General features: G+C 43.5%; 2 protein-coding genes across 7 annotated transcripts in view; one reads left to right on the top strand and one right to left on the bottom strand.

The window, feature by feature from the left end:
• The window catches only part of cdc42bpab (CDC42 binding protein kinase alpha (DMPK-like) b), a 53,484-nt gene extending 50,793 nt beyond the window's left edge, over nt 1–2,691 (top strand). For all 5 annotated transcript variants that reach the window (XM_088285539.1, XM_088285540.1, XM_088285541.1 and 2 more), the window contains one exon: nt 692–2,691. In XM_088285539.1, the coding sequence (XP_088141665.1) occupies nt 692–823 (132 nt within the window). In that variant the 3' untranslated portion in view covers nt 824–2,691. The remainder of the gene's footprint in view (nt 1–691) is intronic.
• On the bottom strand, nt 2,499–17,856 carry fzd3a (frizzled class receptor 3a). 2 transcript variants are annotated; one of them, XM_088285545.1, is made up of 9 exons: nt 17,716–17,856; nt 16,580–17,070; nt 8,196–8,392; nt 7,418–7,880; nt 7,000–7,299; nt 6,669–6,920; nt 5,471–5,619; nt 4,490–4,744; nt 2,499–4,341 (listed from the first exon to the last, which is right to left on the bottom strand). In XM_088285545.1, the coding sequence occupies exons 2-9, from the start codon at nt 16,778–16,780 to the stop codon at nt 4,089–4,091; spliced, it is 2,070 nt and encodes a 689-aa protein (XP_088141671.1). In that variant the 5' UTR covers nt 16,781–17,070; nt 17,716–17,856; the 3' UTR covers nt 2,499–4,088. The 2 variants fall into 2 exon arrangements, with proteins under 2 accessions (XP_088141671.1, XP_088141670.1); XM_088285544.1 differs by having other exon boundaries at nt 6,651–6,920.
• Nucleotides 17,857–18,067: the final 211 nt, after the last annotated feature.

Raw genomic sequence — 18,067 nt, forward strand, 5'->3', positions numbered from 1 at the left:
TGCTCTCGTGTCATCTGTTGGCACCTTGATCGGCAGTTGTTTGCTTTTCCAAATCATGTCCAGTCCAGTGGGTGCAAGCGATGTAACTGTATCAATGATATTAATTGCCACGATATTGTATTTGGCAGGTCATATTAAGAGCAGCAAATCTGTTAGCTGTTTTCTATTTGTGCGGTTCCAAACACTCGTTCACATAAAAAAAAAAAAAATGTCAATGTTAGTAGACCATGATACTTTGCGCCACCTGAGCCAATAGGAGCACATGACAAGAAAATGACTAGCCGATTATGTAGAAGCTTTTTTTCGTGAGTTTTTTTTTTTTATGTCACCAACCTCCCCATAATATTGTGATATTTATTGTACTGCGGGGTATATTATCATGTTGTGACATTTGGAAGTCATTACTTCCCAAGGCTGTGAATACCTAAGTTTTGTTGTTGTTGTTTTTTTTTTATAGCAGTTTTAAGACATTTGCAAAAATCTAAAGTGGAAAAAAGACAGGCTAGAGAATCAATGAAATATCAAATGTGTTAGTTCCTCATCTGATTCAATGGTTACTTTGTCAATTTATCATCCCATTTCCTGCCATCATCAGTTGCGATGACCACCCTGCATGTGCATATGGTTACCATGGCAACAGAGGGGATCTAAAAGAATAAAAGTAAACCTAAATGCCTTTTTTCTTTTGCAGGACTCCGACTCCCCACGTCACTCGACGGCCTCCAACAGCTCCACCTTCAGCAGCCCTCCCAGTCCGGCCTCGCCTCACAAGACCAAGTCCTTGTCCTTGGAGAGCACAGACCGCATGGGCTGGGACACATGAGTCGCCCCACCCGACCGACCACCAGCCCGCCAGCCCAGTGACAGCACACGACTCCCCACCCACCCTTTGCCCACACAACTGTACCTCTCTCGCCACCCCCCCGCCCCTCCACAGTTGTTTCTGGGGGGGGAGAAGTGGTGTCTGACTCCAATGCTGACACGCCCCTTCCTGCCTCATTCAGATGCAAAGACAGAAAGAAAAAAAAAAGATTTGTATTTGTACATAGGAGCCTTTTGGGTGATAGGGGACAATATTTTAATTTATTTATCAATCTTAGACTAGAAGCATTCGTTTTGCGTGGCGGCCTAAAGAGCCAGCCCACTCCCCCCCCCGCCCCCAACCAAGCTGCAGACTTTACTAACACTAAACTTCCCACAAAGTGCAGTCACTTTATGATCCGTTTTCCTTTCAAAATAAAGCGAACGACCTCTTCGCTCGTCCTCATTGGTCTGACCTAAAGGACATCATCAAAGGGGGGGTCCACTAAGCCCCCTAGCCCAACCACCACAATAATGTAAATAGGTTCAAAGTAGAGAGTAATATATGATAAGGAAATACTATAGAGAACTACAAGGGGAAATATACTTTTATTTTCCTTTTATTCTCAAGTGATTTGGGGTTTTATTTACACAAAATCCATTTTAAAACTTTCGTTTTATTAATTGAGTTTAGATTTTATTTTATGACACTTTATCCCCCGCCCCCTACCTCTGGATTTGAATTTGAATGAAAATTCGAACGCGCATACGCACTGAGGGGATGTTAATGCAGCAAAACGTTTAAGTGTGCGCGTGAACTTCATTTGGTCACCCCAAAAAATGGCGGAGAAAAAGTGGACAACATTCGGAGTTTCAGCGTAGCCGTTGCTTGTAGTGAACAATTCCGAGGAGAGAAAAAAAAAAAAAAAAGAAGAAAAACAGATTGTCAACACTGTGGTATGTTTTAAAAACTCAAAGCTCCTTGTGGCCTCCCACTCACAACCCCATCTGCTTATCATTGCGCTGACTGTTGTTTTATTTTGTTTCTTATACTGGTGGATGCAAAGTGTCCTCAAATGCGACACTACCATGTGAATATTCAACTAGAATATTCACAACACTACAGTGTGCTTCTAATGTGCTATTTGGTCACTTAAGTGTGGTTGTCAGGGAAACAAAAATACATTGTGTTCATTCCTCTTCATTGAGTTTTTTTTTTTTTAACACTATTCCACACGTGTCTGTTTTCCTTTTAATTAAGTTACTAACAAAGCCGATTTGATTCTGATTTAAAGCACCTCCTGAGCGCCTGGCATGTGGAATGTATTATCTCAAAACGAGGAGGACCTTTTATTGGCCGTTGTTGTACACTGTACAGGTGAAATAAAACGATCCAGATGAAAAGAAAGACTAACTCAGGAAAAGGTTGGAAGCAATATGATGATTTTTATGGCCCGAGCGGATAAAAAAAATGTTTTAGGGCTGCTGTGGAGAGAAAAACTTAAGGAAAAAAATTAATTGCCTTTGCATTTCAGTGAGGTCTTATCTCTACAATACCTTCTATATTTTGCTTTCATATCATAATACACTTTGGTTGTTTTCTAGGATTGCTTTGTAATAATTTGTACAGTTTTGCATGTTATAGATGTAATCATTTGTTTTTGTTTTTTTTTGGTTTGTTTTCCTTTGGATTTGCTTTTTTTTTTTTTTTAACGGTTTGGGCGTTTTACTGAGGATAACCCACTACAGGTGATGTAGATTCTTTTTGCACAAAAATATTTAAGGTGTAAGGTCAAAACAAAATGTATGGAACTGGCTGCCACACTTCCGTGGACTCATATTAACCTGACTCCGATGTATTTCAATAAAGCGGAGGGCTTTACAAATGCACTGCGTGTGTTTGTGCACCTTTTTTTTTTTTTTAGCCAAGAAACCATGCTTTTTTTTTTTTTTTTTCCATTTATTTAAAAAAAATTTTAAAAAATGACAAACCAAGAGAAATTTGTACATGTATGCACAACTTTTAGCCACCAGGGAAAATATTGGTCTGGTCTACATAATGGTCTGGTGGGGCAGACTTTAGTGCTCAAAGGGTCACGCTTGATTTTTAAAACTTTTAAAAGAGCTGCCAAGTCATTTTTAGATGTGGTAAAGGGAGAATAATGTATAAGAGATGCAAAATACTGTCATTTGAATAATACATACTAAATTTTAAGTAACCAATTTCATGAAGGTAAGTTATGTGTATAGTTTAATATTTTTCGTTTTTATTGAATAAAAGACCAATTAATTACTCCATGCTAAAAAATTAATGCATTTTTTTTTAAAAACTTGAATTAAACAAGTTCCAGCGAAAATTGCTGTATTAATGTGAGAAATATCACTCCCTACTACTATAGTTAAGAATGAACATGTGGACCATAATTTGCCCACCTCTGGTCTACAGTACAAGCGACGACTCGTTCAGATTTGACCAGCAGCCATTCAGAGCCTGATTTATGAAAATAACAGCCGCAAAATTATCTACACTCTTATAGATGTGTTGCATGTGAGCTACTAAGATTGCTATCTTTTACCAATATTCCGAAGTTTCCTGATTTTTGATTTGTTTTTTGTTACTGGCATTTCAAAAAATGTCAAATCATTCAGCGCAAGTTGACTTTGATATACAGTATCACATACAAAATAAATTTGCATACGTGCCTCAATGCACAAAATGAACTGCGTGGCATTTTAGGATATTTGGCATACTCAAGCTTGTTCCCATTTTTGCACGTGCACACCTTTAATAAATCAGGCCAATCGTAGCGCTGTTCAAACTATAAGGCAGGAATTTGGAGTCATCCCTGACATTCTCGACTCCACTCCCTTTTTTGAAAAACACATGGTTTAAGAATTTGTTCACCTGCGCATTCACCTAAGCATGAAAACGTTCTGAACGGAGGGATTTCAGCAAGACTGTTCACCAAAATGTGCAGTCAGCGAACTAATAGGATTCAGTCCATCCTGCTGACCAAAAAAAAAAAAAAAAAAAAAAAGGCCAACTAGTCAATAAGCAAGAGCGTGAGACCATCAGGAACTCAAAAAAGGTACGATAAAACCATCCAAAAAGTAGCCGGTGAGTCTTTGGCTTTCTCATCAGGATTGGACGTTACGTTCAACCCAAAAATCCAAGTCCAAAAATTATTTTCCAAACCTCTTCTGGCTAATAGGTCTGGCACCTGTAAGGCATCGATCCGCACCCAAACAAAAAAGGATCGAGCACTTTGTCTACAACATGGTTCAGTTCACGCTGCGTCCTCCTCCAGCACTCTGTGAATGCCGTTCGCGGGGACCCCCAGCGCAGCTTGGGGGACGCAGCTTATGTCCCTGAAGCTGCCGTGCCGTGACTGGATGTCCAGAAAGTGGGCGGAGCCGTGCCGCGACAGGTCGTCCAGGCGATCGGCGCTCAAGTGTCTAGTTCGGGACAGGTCATCCAGATGGGGCATGCTGCCGTAGGGGGCGTGGTCATCGGACGCTCTGAAGCTGGAGGCCGTATATCTGATGGACGTGATGATGATGATGATGACAGAAGAAGAGTATGGAAAGCTGTTACAGCTTTTATTTTACATGCTACTAATGTGCCGTCGACCATAAGGGGGATACGGAACAAATGCTCAGCCGAGGAGCAGGTTGGCAAAAAGCTTACCCGCCATCTCGAGAGCGGCGTAGACTGCCGTGGAAGCTGCTCAGCTTGGAGCGGCCGCTGCGGAGCGAGCCCGCCCGGCTGGTGCTGCCGCTGGGGGGCTCGTCCAGCATGGCCAGGTGGGTGGAGGAGGCGTGCGTGGACGTGCCCTGCGTGGACGTGCCGCGCGACTTCCTGCTGACAGGCTCTTGGGGGTCCCTCAGGAGCAATCGGGTAAAGTCGGGTTCCCGCGGGATCTGCCGGCTGTCGACCATGGCGCTGCAGAGGGACGCGGGGCCAAGGGAGGGAGGGGACGGGGGCCAGGGAGAGGTGCGGGGAGGTGGGGAGGGACAGCGGGAAGGTGGACGGGTGAGGGGCGATGTAGTAGAGGAGAGACGGGTGAGTGGATAAATCGCTGGGAGACGGGCTCAACGCTCTTGAGTTGGAGGCGGGGGGGTGACGACAAGGACCCGCTTTAACAATAAAGCTGCCTCAAAAACACGCAAACGGAAACGACCAACATTTCACAAACACACACATCAACCGACACACGCACACCCCCCACCCCACCCCCACACACACCCCATAGTCTGCCATTTGCTAGGATTTGCCCCTAAGATGTTTCGTCCAATCAGACGCTGCCATTTAATCTGCCCCCAGTTTAATAATCAGTACCTAATTGAACGTCAATTATACACTTGGTACCTCGCCTTGATTTATGAGTCTAATTTGTTCCGTGACCAAGCATGAAACTCAATTTACTTAAATATCCAATCAATGGGTTACAGCCTGCAAAAACATTTTTTTCTATCCTGGATGCTTTTGCAAAGGATACAGGTAAGATCTTCTTTGTTTAGTTTTGATAGTTTTGATTTTTGTGGTTTGAAGAGGTTCATAAAGTTTGCCATGTTCCGACTTAATGTCCTAATTTTGCAGACCGTTACTGTCTGATAAGAGCCAAAAAGAACGTGAAAGCCGCGTGTGTGCGTTCAAGTGTTGTCATACTCTTTGCGTCTCTTGCCGTGGAAGAAGCTGGCCCACTCGAAGCAGGTCTTCTTGCTGCCCACCCAGAACACAGACGGGATCCCCACAATCAGCATCATCACGTACTTGATCAGGAAGAGGGACAGGTCAGGACGACTGCTCTGCTCCACCTGTGTGCAAAACACACAAAGCTTCAAGCAGATATAATACATTGAGCTGAAAACACCCGGCAACTGCTTCATACATCCGATTTCAAAATGTCTATATGTGTGTGTGTGTGCGTCATCACACAAGAGATGTCAGCAGAGGTCCTAGCCGGGAGGCAAGTTTATATAAAAGATAAATATAGAATGGCGCTGAGAGTCCAAGATGTTGACTGTGTGTGTGTGTGTCATTTCATAAAGATGATGAAGTGGGGGGTTGGGCACGTGCAACTGAACGATGCGAGCTGACTTGAACCCAACAACCTCCCCCGTACACAAGCAAACACTCTGGATTACAGTGATGCTCTTTTTAAAAAGAATTCCCAGATTACACGTCAGATTGCAGTCTAGTCCGCCATCTCAAAGTGCATCCGGAAAGTCTCTTTCTCGACATTACGTTGCTTCAATTCCAAATAGAATTCATTTGGAATAAATTGTCAATGTAAAATAGGGGAAAGGGTACAGGAAAAAATTCTCAGAAAAAGCCTCAGTCAGGGAGATGACCAAGAACCCCATGTTCACTTTGTCAAAGCTCCAGGAGTCCTGTGTGGAGAGCGGACAACCTTCTAGAAGGACAACCATCTCTGCAGCCTTTCCACCAACACCAGACAGAAGCCACTCATTCACAAACGGCACGCTTGGAGTTTGCCAAAAAGCACCAGAAGGACTCTGACATCATGAAAAGGACAATTCTGTGGTCTGATGAGACAAAGATTGAACTCGTTGGCATGGATGCCAGACGTCATGTTTGGAGGAAACAAGGCACGGCTCATCTCCTGACCAATACATCACAATGATAGCATTATCAAGTGGGGATGATTTTCAGGGGTGGAAATGAGTAAACTAGTCAGGATTGAGGGAAAGGTGAACAGTGCAATGTACAGAAAACCTGCGCCAGAGTGCTCAGGACCTCACAAGTATTGAGCAAAGGCCGTGATGACTCATTTTCATGAGATTGCCATGAGGACAACACAGCAGTTGTCAAAAAAAAAGTTTACCGTATTGTTTTGCGTCACCTGGTAGGGACAGGGAATGTGGTAGTCCCGACATTTCTCTTGGACCCATGTAGTCTCCCAGACGGTCCTGTGGCTGTTCTCGTAGAGGTAGCAGGCCAGAACGGTCAGCAGAGGCACCAGGTAGAGCACAGAGAACACGCCGATGCGAATCATGAACTTGACCAGTTTCTCCTGGTTCTCCTTCTCCAGGGGGATCTCCATGCGGACGCGGTTGAGAGCTGCGATTCCCGCGAGCAGCAGCACCACGCCCACCTGATAGATAAATGGACAGCGCCTCATGAGTCGTCTGCTCACACAGTGCCATCTGCTCATCGCAGCAAGTCGTCCTCACCACCACGTCCACTCCCAGCGGGGCCAGCAAGAACCAGCGCAGCGCCGGCAAGTTGTAGAGGCCCACGAAACAAACGCCGCTGACGCTGTCGCCCTCAATTTTGTTCATGGCGAGCAGGCTGACGGTGAGCACGCCGGGGATGCCCCAGGCGCAGGCGTGGAAGAGGAGGGCTTTCTTCTCGATGGCCTCGCTGCCCCACTTGGGAACCGCGGCCAGGAACCAAGTGATGGTGAGGATGACCCACCAGACGCTGCCCGCCATGGTGAAGAAATACAGCACCATGAAGAGAAGCGTGCAGGCCTGGAAAATGCAATATTGGAGATAGGGACATTTCAAATTCAGAGCAAATTAATTGGAACATGAAGGAACTTGTGGACTCATTTTATTAATTGGAATACAGCGCATTTCTGGGCCTCACCTTATTATGAGAGCCTTGAGTCACCGTCGAAGCCCGAAACCTCCCAGGAATGGCTGCATTACATGCCACCTTGTCCTCCAACAGGAAACCGAGGAAGAACATGAGGGACACCATCATGTAGCACACCGCGTAGAAGATAATGGGCCGCTCCGGGTAGCGGAAGCGAGACACGTCGATGAGGAAAGTGAGGAAGGTGAAGAGGGTGGCGGAGAGGCAGACGATGGACACCACGCCGATGAAGTAGCGGGCAAAGGTCAGCTCCTCGCGAGTGAAGTACATGTTGGGACAAGGAGGCGAGCAGTCGCGGACCCCCATGAAGGAGTAGCCGAGCTCCGGGTCGATTTTGAGCTCACGGGGGCACCAGAATCCGTAGTCTCGCTGGACGGGGATGGTGGGCTCGGTTGTGTCTGCACTGGACAGGAGGTCTACGGGACGGGGGTAGGGCTCATCACAGTCTGGAAACCTGGCAGGTGACAAGATGAGTTATGGAATGTAACTCATGTCACATGTCTGTGTGCTTTTCAATTTGTGAGTCATTTTATATGTTGTTACTCAAGGGGCATTAATCACATTTCAAACGGTACCACTAATTCCACACTTAGAGCAAGAGATACATTTAGTTCCATTATTTTTTTTTTATTGAAACACTATCAAAAACCAAAACATATCTTTTCACACATTGCATCAAGTGTTTCAATTGTGTGTATTCAAACGATCCAAACTAGGTTACCGCTCATCACCCATCAGTCAAATGTGTTTGAACTGCGCTGACACAAACCTGTTGCAGTTCATCTCCTCAGGCCAGCTGACGCCAAACATGTCCATGAGTTTGTAGCAGTCGCTTTTGGCCTGCAAACACAGCCGGCGGCAGGGCAGGGTCATGCGGCCGTACTCGGTGCAGACGGGCGCGTAGAGAGCGCACAGGAACATCCTGAGCTCGGGTGAGCACTGCAAGTTGACCATGGGGTGGAAGGGCTGCAGAGGGGGGGGGGGGGGGGGGGGGGGACAAAAGACACAGGAAGTGTGTTTTAAGTGTTTATGCTGCTCTGAAATGTGGGCCAAGGAGGCACAAAGGAGGCAACGGAGCATGTCGTCTGACGGTTGAAGTTGATGAGTGTGTAAAAACAACACTGGCCCTGTCTCAATAATCCTTCTATACCACCCGCGTCCATCATCTTCCTTCTCGCCAACCTCCAGAGGGGGAAGCCCACGCTCGAAATCCTCCAACACACACACACACCCCCCTACACACACGTAGTGCTGCTGACAGGGCCTTTGTGTATACAAGAGGACCATGCTGTGACTGACTGACACAACGAGGCACTCTGTGTACACACAAGCAAAATTAACAACGGAAGTCCACTCGTGTTCTTTAATTGCATGATCTCTCTCACTCATCATCCTAAATTAGGACTGTGACAAGGGATGGGCTTAATAGCCATTAGTGGATCGTTTAATTTGCTCCATGTGTGGAACGGATCGTCGGTTCATCGCATCTTGTAGTCATCAAACTACGCAATACAACATACACGACGCGGGGTCAAGGAGGGGTTCTAGAACAACTTTGGGGGCACCTGATGTCGAAAGGCTTCCACCACACCCAAATCCTGACGTAAACAACTACCCCCGTCCACCCGCCCCCATCCCAAAATGTAAAGCTAGTATGACAGACAGTGGCAGGGGGTGAGGCAGAGGGGGTAGGGGGAGGGGTGAAGAGAGGCAGGGCAGGGGGCAATTTATGTGTCTGTATTTGTTCGATGGGAGGAGGAGGAGGAGCTGCTAGCGTGTCCAAAACAAATTAAACATTTAGCCACTTCATCATTTGCACAATTTTTTGACCTGGATTAAATAAAACACTAATAAAAAAAAAATAAATAAATAAATAAATATATATATATATATATATATTTATATGTGTGTATATATAATTTTTTTTCTTTTTTTTTGGACTAACAAATCAACCTGACATGACATTAAAAATAATACTCCACTGTGCTGTATCAGTAGAATTGTTTGGAAGTATGTTTCTGTCCTAATTACGTTTCCAAAATAGACTCATGATGATATCAAGTTGTAGTTCAGTCTGCCACCCACATGTGATGCATTTATGTAAAAGGATTAGAATGACTAAGCCTTCATGGCACAAAGCACTCTCTGCCATTATGTTGAGGAAAAATGCCGGCTTGGTCATTTTTCCACATTAACGCAACAATACAAAGTAATTGTACCGCACGAAAAAACAAATAGCTTCAAAAACATGATCGCGGTGGTCACAGGAAATGTTTTTATCTTCTGCAGGCTACTGACATAATTCATATAAGGAAACATATAGACAACAAAACTACACCGCAAGGGTTGAACACACAAAGGATGCAAGACCCAATGACGTACATGCGTAAAAAGAGTTTGTGTTATATTCTTCGTCCTTTTCAACATCTTTTCTCTATTTTTAACCCTCTTCACTATTCAAAGTTGCTCTTCTATAGCTCCCCTCCTCCAACTCTTCACTATGCCGACAGCCATTTTATTATAAGAGTCAACAGCCACCATGCCGGCTGGCGTGGGGGGGGGGGTCGTCTCCATGGGGGGATTGAATGTTAATGGCTACACTGGAAACAGCTGGCCAACCACTGGTCCAATTTTCAAAGCATGTAAGGAGATATCGTCCCCGTAAACTCTGATTTCAAGTCAAGTGATGTCATTTGGAGAGTTGAAACTCCCTCTTAGTGAACTCAAAGGACAATTTTAAGTAATATTACGAATGTGCGTCACGTTTTGTGATTCGCAATTCACTCTTCACAAATTGAATTCTTTTTCTACAGAACCTCTGTTTAGCTGTTCCTGGTTCTCGCCGTATCTTTCAATCACCCCGCACCCGAAAATGCAACCAGATAGTGCCGAAGCACTGGCAAATCGGGAAATAGTAAATGGAATCAGAGAAATAAGTTGACACAATACATTTTGATAGGAACGTTACAAGATGAGTTTAAAATGATATTAAAGTGTTTTAGGATCATAGTTTGTGCTTTACAGTTTAAACAATTCATAGCAATCATAAACTATTTTTGGGAGAGCACCAATTATTGAATTGATTTTTTTTATACTTCTTTTTTTTATTGATTTCCTTTATGATGATTAAAGTGTCTCTCTGTTGTTGCAACGTAACGTTTCTGATGGTGATTTAATTCATGGTGATGAGTATTAAAAGATGGTTGAACAGTACAAGCCCTCCTCCAAAGCTACACCCAGTCACCTAATTCAAAGACAATCGGCCCTTTCTTGCATAATCCAGATCACAGATGGACAGACAAGACAACAGAGACAGAAACAAGCTTCAACTGTTGAGGCCAAGACAGAAATCGTAATTCATTTCAAATTTCAAAACAGTTCGATTTCAATTTTTAAAAAAATGTAATTTATTTAAATTGTGTCAGCTTTCAGGACTGAAAAGGAAGAGCCTTGACCTTAGATTCACCCCTGAGCAGTTTGCTGATTATGCCGCATATTTGAATATGATTAAGATCATTCGATCAATTATTAATACTGCCTAATCCTATAAAGTGCATTCAAATGCGGCAGCATATGTCTTTGTAAATGCTGAAGCAATTCGTTTTTTTAACGAAGGCAGCTCTGACTGATGGTCGCGGTGGTCACGTTTACAAAAAAAAAATAAAATAAATTAAAAAAAAAAAAAATCCCCCACACTTCTCTATCCGTCAATTCCTCCCATCACCCCCGTTCTCCCTCCACTGCTGCCATTCCATTCTTCAAATTTCAAACATTAGCGTCATGGCAACGCCTGATGCATCATTGGCGTTGGGGCGGATGGGGTGGTGGGGGCAAGGTTCGAGGAGGTCAGGGTGCGGGGCGGAGGGGACCACCTCCCGGGAGGCAAGAAAGCCTCCACTCCCTTTGTTAATAGCACAATCAGGACCGTTTCCTGGGCAACGGGTGAGCCCTGCAGAGGGGGGAGGGGTAGGACAAAAGAGATGGCGGGGTGGCGGGGTGGCGGCGGTGGTGGTTGAGAGAGTCGAGGGATGGCTCGACCGAGTCAGTCGTGTCATCCAGCGCTAAGAAAGTGTTTCAGAACCTTGCCACAGTGTGTAACGTCCGTGTACACCCACTCACAGAAGTGGCGCCTCGCTCTCCGGATGAGCTTCTCATTCAGTCGGCAGCCAATAAACAGGCTGTTGGACATTAAATAAAACAAGGGAGCCTTTTAAAGCCTAGGTCACGCTGGGTTGGATTTACCAGAGCGCGTTGTGTCCTTTTCTATGCGAGTGTTTAGCGGGGATACATCTTTACTAGCCAGGCGCAGCAGCGCTTTTTCCCTTCACAAACCTGTTCACGCAGCATGGGTGGAGTATTTGTTTTAAAAAAAAAAAAACAATCTCATGCGTACAACACTTGTAACATGACACTAGCTGTGAACCTGAGCTCGGTGGTCAACTTAACCCGATGAAAGGACGAAAACATGACTGAGAAGTTTAAAAACCGTCTTTGTGTCACAATTTTTTTTTTTTTTAATTGTCGATACCTGGAAACAAGGCTCAGCTTGGGCTTCATGTAAACAACGCATGCTCCATATTGTTAATATATTGTGGACATCAATCGGCAGCCTGAACTTTACTTCAAAGAGTTGACTTAATGTTATGTACCTTTATTGCGATTGCTAGATCACCACCCCAAAAAAAAAAAGGCTCAATTTCCTCAGAGAAAGTTCTTATTCTATATTTCCACTCGGGACTACCTGCATTTTTCTTTTATACGGCTGTAAAAATATTGGACGGCACTGTATGTTGCACACCGTGCCATTTACATTTAAATTGAAATTTCCAAATTGGATTTTTACCAATCTGCTACTCTATGCCAAGAAAGTGAATTCTTCTTTCTCTATGATTTGATATTTGAATACATTCTACTTGCCAACGCCCACTTTCTCTGTTACTCTCCAAAATGCCATAAACATAGACGGTGAAAGTGCCGTTTTTCTCCATCGTCCATAAAAAATGGTGCTATGAAAAAGGTAGAAAAACGAGTGTCGATGCTACGGAGAGAAATACTTTATTGGACAATGTTGGCCTCTGCCAAGGAATGACAAAAGTTAAGGATGTGATGCGAGAGTTGCAAGTCGATAATTAGTATGTGATGAATACCAGGCACGACATAAAAAATATTCAATCGAGTAATTGTCAACGGTAAGAGATACTGCTTATGGTAAAAAGTCCCGAAAATGTAAATGCTTTGGAATCATCGGCTCAAGCATGGTCCACGATACTACACAAACAACCTCACAAAAAAGGCCCAAATGATCAAAAACAATCTCCATGTTTAAAGAAAATAGCCACAATAAGCTCTCATTTTGCGATCGTGTAAGTCAAAAAAAGCACGCTGGAATCTTGCGGACCTTCTTGAAGAACACAGGCACGTTCAGGCAAAAAATGAAGACAGTATATCCTTATTGTACAGTAAGACCATCGGTTCCGGATGTCCAGGACGGTTCAGTGATTCGCTGTGATGAAGCCACGCTGGTCCACATTCATCCCTTCTCCAAAGAAGGGATTTCACCCAGTTTCTTTTCTCTTTTTGAGCATGTCAGTCAAATCCGCCACGCTCCCACTTATCTTGGGAGACTTGGGCACAGTATCATTGTGGCCCAGAAATAACCAATTCCCAGCCCTGAGGCCGCTGTCCCACTTTGGCTTGCGAGGTCATTCGCCGGTCAACGGTGACACACTTGAGGAGAACGCGATACCAAAAACTGAAAATTGGTACAGATATATGACACATAATCAAGTGAGAGATTCTAAAAAATTTTTAAAAAGTCTTCATTGAGGCTGTGCATCACTCTAACTTGGAATGGTTTTGAAAATAGAATAGATTATTATTATTATTTTTTTTTATTTACAGACCAAAAAAGCACCCATTAAGAATCAAATTCTCCAACAGAAACTCCCGAAATAGACCAGTGACACAAAAACCGCACGAACGACAGGCGTTGGTTCCAGTCCAACTCCCACTTTCGCCACAGTGCACGGCATTCATCATCATTGTCCCGGCTATTCAAGGAACCTCATTCCTTTTAAAATCATCTGTCAATTCTCATTTGCCCGCTCTGAACATCTTAAAGACTTTGAATTCTCCCATGAACTGGAGCGAGGGCGAAGAGCTGAACAGGGCAACGCTTCTCGTGATTTGGAACCCGTTTGGTCTGTGTGTGTTTTTCCCGGACGCAACCAGCGTTTTGGGCTTCTAAAAGAGACTTAATTGCGGATCCATGACCAATCAAAGTGAACAGCGTCAAAGGCAGACGTGCTCTTGCTGTTCACGGTGCAACCACACACTGCGATCGGTATGGACTCAACAGCACTTGTTTGAAAATAATATCCTGTATTAAAATTAGAAACGAAGGAATGCCATGCGAGCGCAAGGCGAGATTATCATCATTTCCGGCGGCGAAGGCAAACACGAGCGCAGCGTGCGACGCGGTGCCCGAGAGCCACGCAGGCCGTGTTCAGGTTACATAACTCTGGATTTGACTTCTCTCTCCCGCTTGGGCAACGCGGCCAGAGCGAGCAAGGCGAGGTGGCGCGGGTACAGATGGCCTCTGGCGCGCTACACTTCGACACCGCTGCCGAAGCGGGGGTCAAAGGGTGACATTGGGAAAGGGGAAGCAGAAAGGAGTCAAAATGCTCCCAATAGATAAACAGAGCTGAGAGTTTCGTCATTGTTTTGGGTCATTAGTTGCTCAAAAGATTGAGCTTGCATGCAGGATCAGCCAACAGTATATGAAATATGGGATTTATTTAATGAGGGGCTGCATCTGCTCCTTGATTGTGGTATGGCTGTGAAATGTACGGATTATCCCAAGGATAAAGAAAACAATAAATTGTGGATTTTCAGCTTTAATCCATTGATGGAAACAAACTGAAAGCAAGCAACGTCGCATGTTCAGTCCCAGGGAAAAACGGCAAAAGGCTTAAAATCTTGCGTTGAAAATGTCGCTTCATGTTGAAGAGGCTCACTGGCAACGCCAGCAACTATTTTAGGACAACATGTGAGTGTGTGTGTATATGAATCGCTGAAGTTTAATAATGCACTGCCCTTGGGAGCTAATATTAAGAATTAATTTTCTTCTTAATGTTTTGGAAAAAAAAACAAAACACCGCAGGCTCCAGAAGATGTAGGCTATCATTTTGCTAGTGCAACGAAAGGCAACGTATAAGCAACAAGGCATGGGGGAGACGATATCTAGGGTGATGATATCCGTGGGGCAGCAGCTGAGGCAGAAAAAAATAAAAATACGTATTCAACAATATGATAATCTGCTTAACTGTATGCTACTCATAGTTATGACACAATATAATGTGTCAGATCATGAGCGATAAGTGATTGGTTGGTTTTGGCAGCGTTCATCGCCGCCGGGCAATTTATTTGTTTGTGTCTAAATTCAAGTCCTTCACGGACAAAAGTAGATTTGTATTGAATATTTATTTTTTATATATTTTTTTAAAATAAAATTAAGTAATTCTATACGCAGGGGAGAACAAAACATATTTGGGCAAAGATGAAAAATGATATCTTAGCAATAAGCGTGGTTTCGTCATTTCCTCGTCATCCCTTCGTGACAATATTTGCCACAAATGTATCTTATTCGCCGCCACGGAGGCGATGATGAATTAGGAGCGAATCCGCGACGGCTTTAGCTGCATTAGCAAGCCAGCCGAAGCTGGTTTCTAGCTAGCTAGCGTATCGTAAGTAGCACCTAGCTTGTCTCAATTACACTCGAACAATGGAAAGCAGCGCAGCTTTTTGACTAAATTATCGGAAAAATATCTGTGATTCTCATTTTTGCTTTTCAATGTGTTTTCATGAGACACAAGTGAATTTTGAGTCACAAACTAAGGTGTGAACTGACTTATTTTGAGCCGTTATTAACAAAATCTCCACGTGTGTGTGTGTGTGTGTGTGTTTTAATGCAAGCACTATAACTGAGAAAACATTTGCTACATTATCAGTGACGAGTCCACATTGACTTGGCCTTCCTCAATTACTTTTCACCGCGAAAAAAAAAAAAAAGTTGAGCAAATCCTTTTATTTTGATTTTTTTTCTTTTTCTTTTTATAAAGGGAGATAAAATAACCAAATATTTTTTTTAGTATGATTACAAATTCTGGAAAAATAATACTAAATGCAGCCTAGAAAATTGATTTGTCCAAATATATTAGAAAAAATAGTTTGTGACCAAAGCGCACATCAGATTTAATGGCTACAGCAATTTGATTGCTTGAATATTGCTCAGTGTTCATCTCCAAAAAGAAGAAATTAAAAGTAGTCCAATTCGTACATCTTTTAAAGGTAGATTTCTTTCATTGGTAGTGAACAAAACAAATTCAAGATATCTTCATTAACATAATGAGTACTATTTTTCATTCATATTTCTGGTTCGTTGGTGAGATTCCGTAATAAATAATCAAACTAATTTTTGCAAAACTAACGATAAAGATGCCTATTCGGCTCCTAAGCAGCGCAGCGATTTGAAAAAAAAAATCCTTTAATTTCTCAGTGGAAATTATGACATCGCGACATATGAAAGAGGTGGTATCGCTGTCATTCATTAAATTTAGGATTGGAGGTGTCGCTCAATCGACTGCCAAACTGAAATACGGTTTCATTGTTCACCAATATTGTTCTAAAATACCATTTACATTATTTAAAAATCCTGGATTAACACCTTCATCAGGATCCGCACTTCTAGTGGATTTTCAAACGTCATGTGAAAAACCTCACAACACGTAATACAAAAAAAGCAGCCAACTAGTCAAGTGGAAAAATATTTTGGCGTTCTGCAGAATATGTGCAATTCAACTATACATTCTTTTACATTCATGTTACATGGCCCAATTTAAGTCAAGTTCACTGCAAATAATTGTAGCAATTCGGATTTATGGCATCCCATAATAGCACAAAACTGAAACCGAAAAATGGTCCAGTAGTTTTCCATTATTAAGTTAATCAATTTCTACAAAATTATGCATTTCATTGCCATTTGCGAGTGTACGAGGTGATGTCCACATCTTTCTTATGATGTATTACAATATATTGTCAAAATATCGTCAAATTTTGGTTACACATCGTTTGTGTGTCAGTGCTGTAGCGTACCTCCATGGCGAGAGCAGCCGTCTGCTGATCGTAGTGGTTGAGCACGTTGGGCATGAAGGTGCTGTTGTAGGGCAGCCCCTGGCACATCCGCAGCGTGATGGGCTCACAGGTGAACAGGCTGTGGCTCCCCGCCGCCGCGTCCATGGGAATAGCGACGCACGCCGTCAACATGGACAACGACAGCACCCATAGGAGACCCATAACTGGTCTGCTGCGGAGGCACCAAAGAAGATCGGCTGAGGAAGAGGCGCGATCTCAGGAGTGTCTGTTTAAGCAATCCCTTCTCTCCAGATCACCAGAAGACAGCGAGGGTCCGGCAGTGTGGTCGGCCATGGTTCAAGACCTCTACGCCCATTGCGATAGCAACGGCATCGGCTCAGAGATGCTGTGGTCCTTTAAGATGCGGCGCTTTGACCAAATGACTCATATGACTCTTCCTCCTCCAGGCAGAAAGGATGCTCTGGAAAAACTAATAACCGTTCAATGGCAATCTGGGGAGGAGCACACAGAACGCTAAATTGTGATTTTTATTTCCAGATTGGATGCAAAACACATTACTACACACACGTGTAAAAAATTTCATTTTCATTATTGTTAGTATTTGTAGTGCTTTGTTTCCAACAACATATTTTATGACTGACCATATAGGAGATTCCGATATAATCTGACAATTAGATAAATGTTTGTATGTAAATTGCTACACGTCATGATACATGATTATAATCACACCCATTACAAATCAACGGCAACACGCTCATTTCATATGAATAAAAAACAAAGGACAAATGCGCTTCAATTCTAAAAAATAAAATGATTAGATTTAAAAATGACAACGCTGATGACGTGAGGGCGTAAACGCAAGCTAACAAGTTCGCCGTCACGCAGCTTGTCCTCCGTCCGTAATTAGTGATTCATAACAGATAACTCAGCCAATTTTATCAATCCAAACCCTTACGCAAACGAAACCAGATTTTTTTTTGTCTAATCCGATAGTATCCACGGTGAATCTTTAGCAGCACCTCCACGCCGGTGGAGGGTAACTTAATCTAATTTACCGCAAGCAACCCCGGGCCACCGGCGGAGGAGCACGCGACAAGGAAGACATATTCATGCAACATTAAAACGTTGACGCTTACCGGGCCACCGGAACGAAAATTCACATGTATCGACCTCGCCGCTCCTCGAGTTGGTAACAATGTGCGAGGGACCCTTAACCCGCACCCTCCAGTCCGCCCCCCACCCCACGACTGTCCTCACCCACACCGCTGTCCTCCCCCCTCCTCCTTATTTGTGGTCCCTGCCTAGCATCAAGGAACGATGAATACCGACAACTTCTGGTTATTACTGAGGAAATAAAAGCTACAGGAGTAATCACAGGATGCTTTGCAAGGATTGGAAGTCATTTATTGTCAATAAAGTGGAATTAAATTAAGCGAAAATACAATATAAATGATAAAAGAATGGACAAAAATAGATTAAAAATCACAC

The sequence above is a fragment of the Idiotropiscis lumnitzeri genome, chromosome 21 (assembly GCF_059441095.1).
Source record: "Idiotropiscis lumnitzeri isolate Australia: NSW breed Sydney's pygmy pipehorse chromosome 21, RoL_Ilum_1.0, whole genome shotgun sequence".
Lineage (NCBI taxonomy): Eukaryota > Metazoa > Chordata > Actinopteri > Syngnathiformes > Syngnathidae > Idiotropiscis > Idiotropiscis lumnitzeri.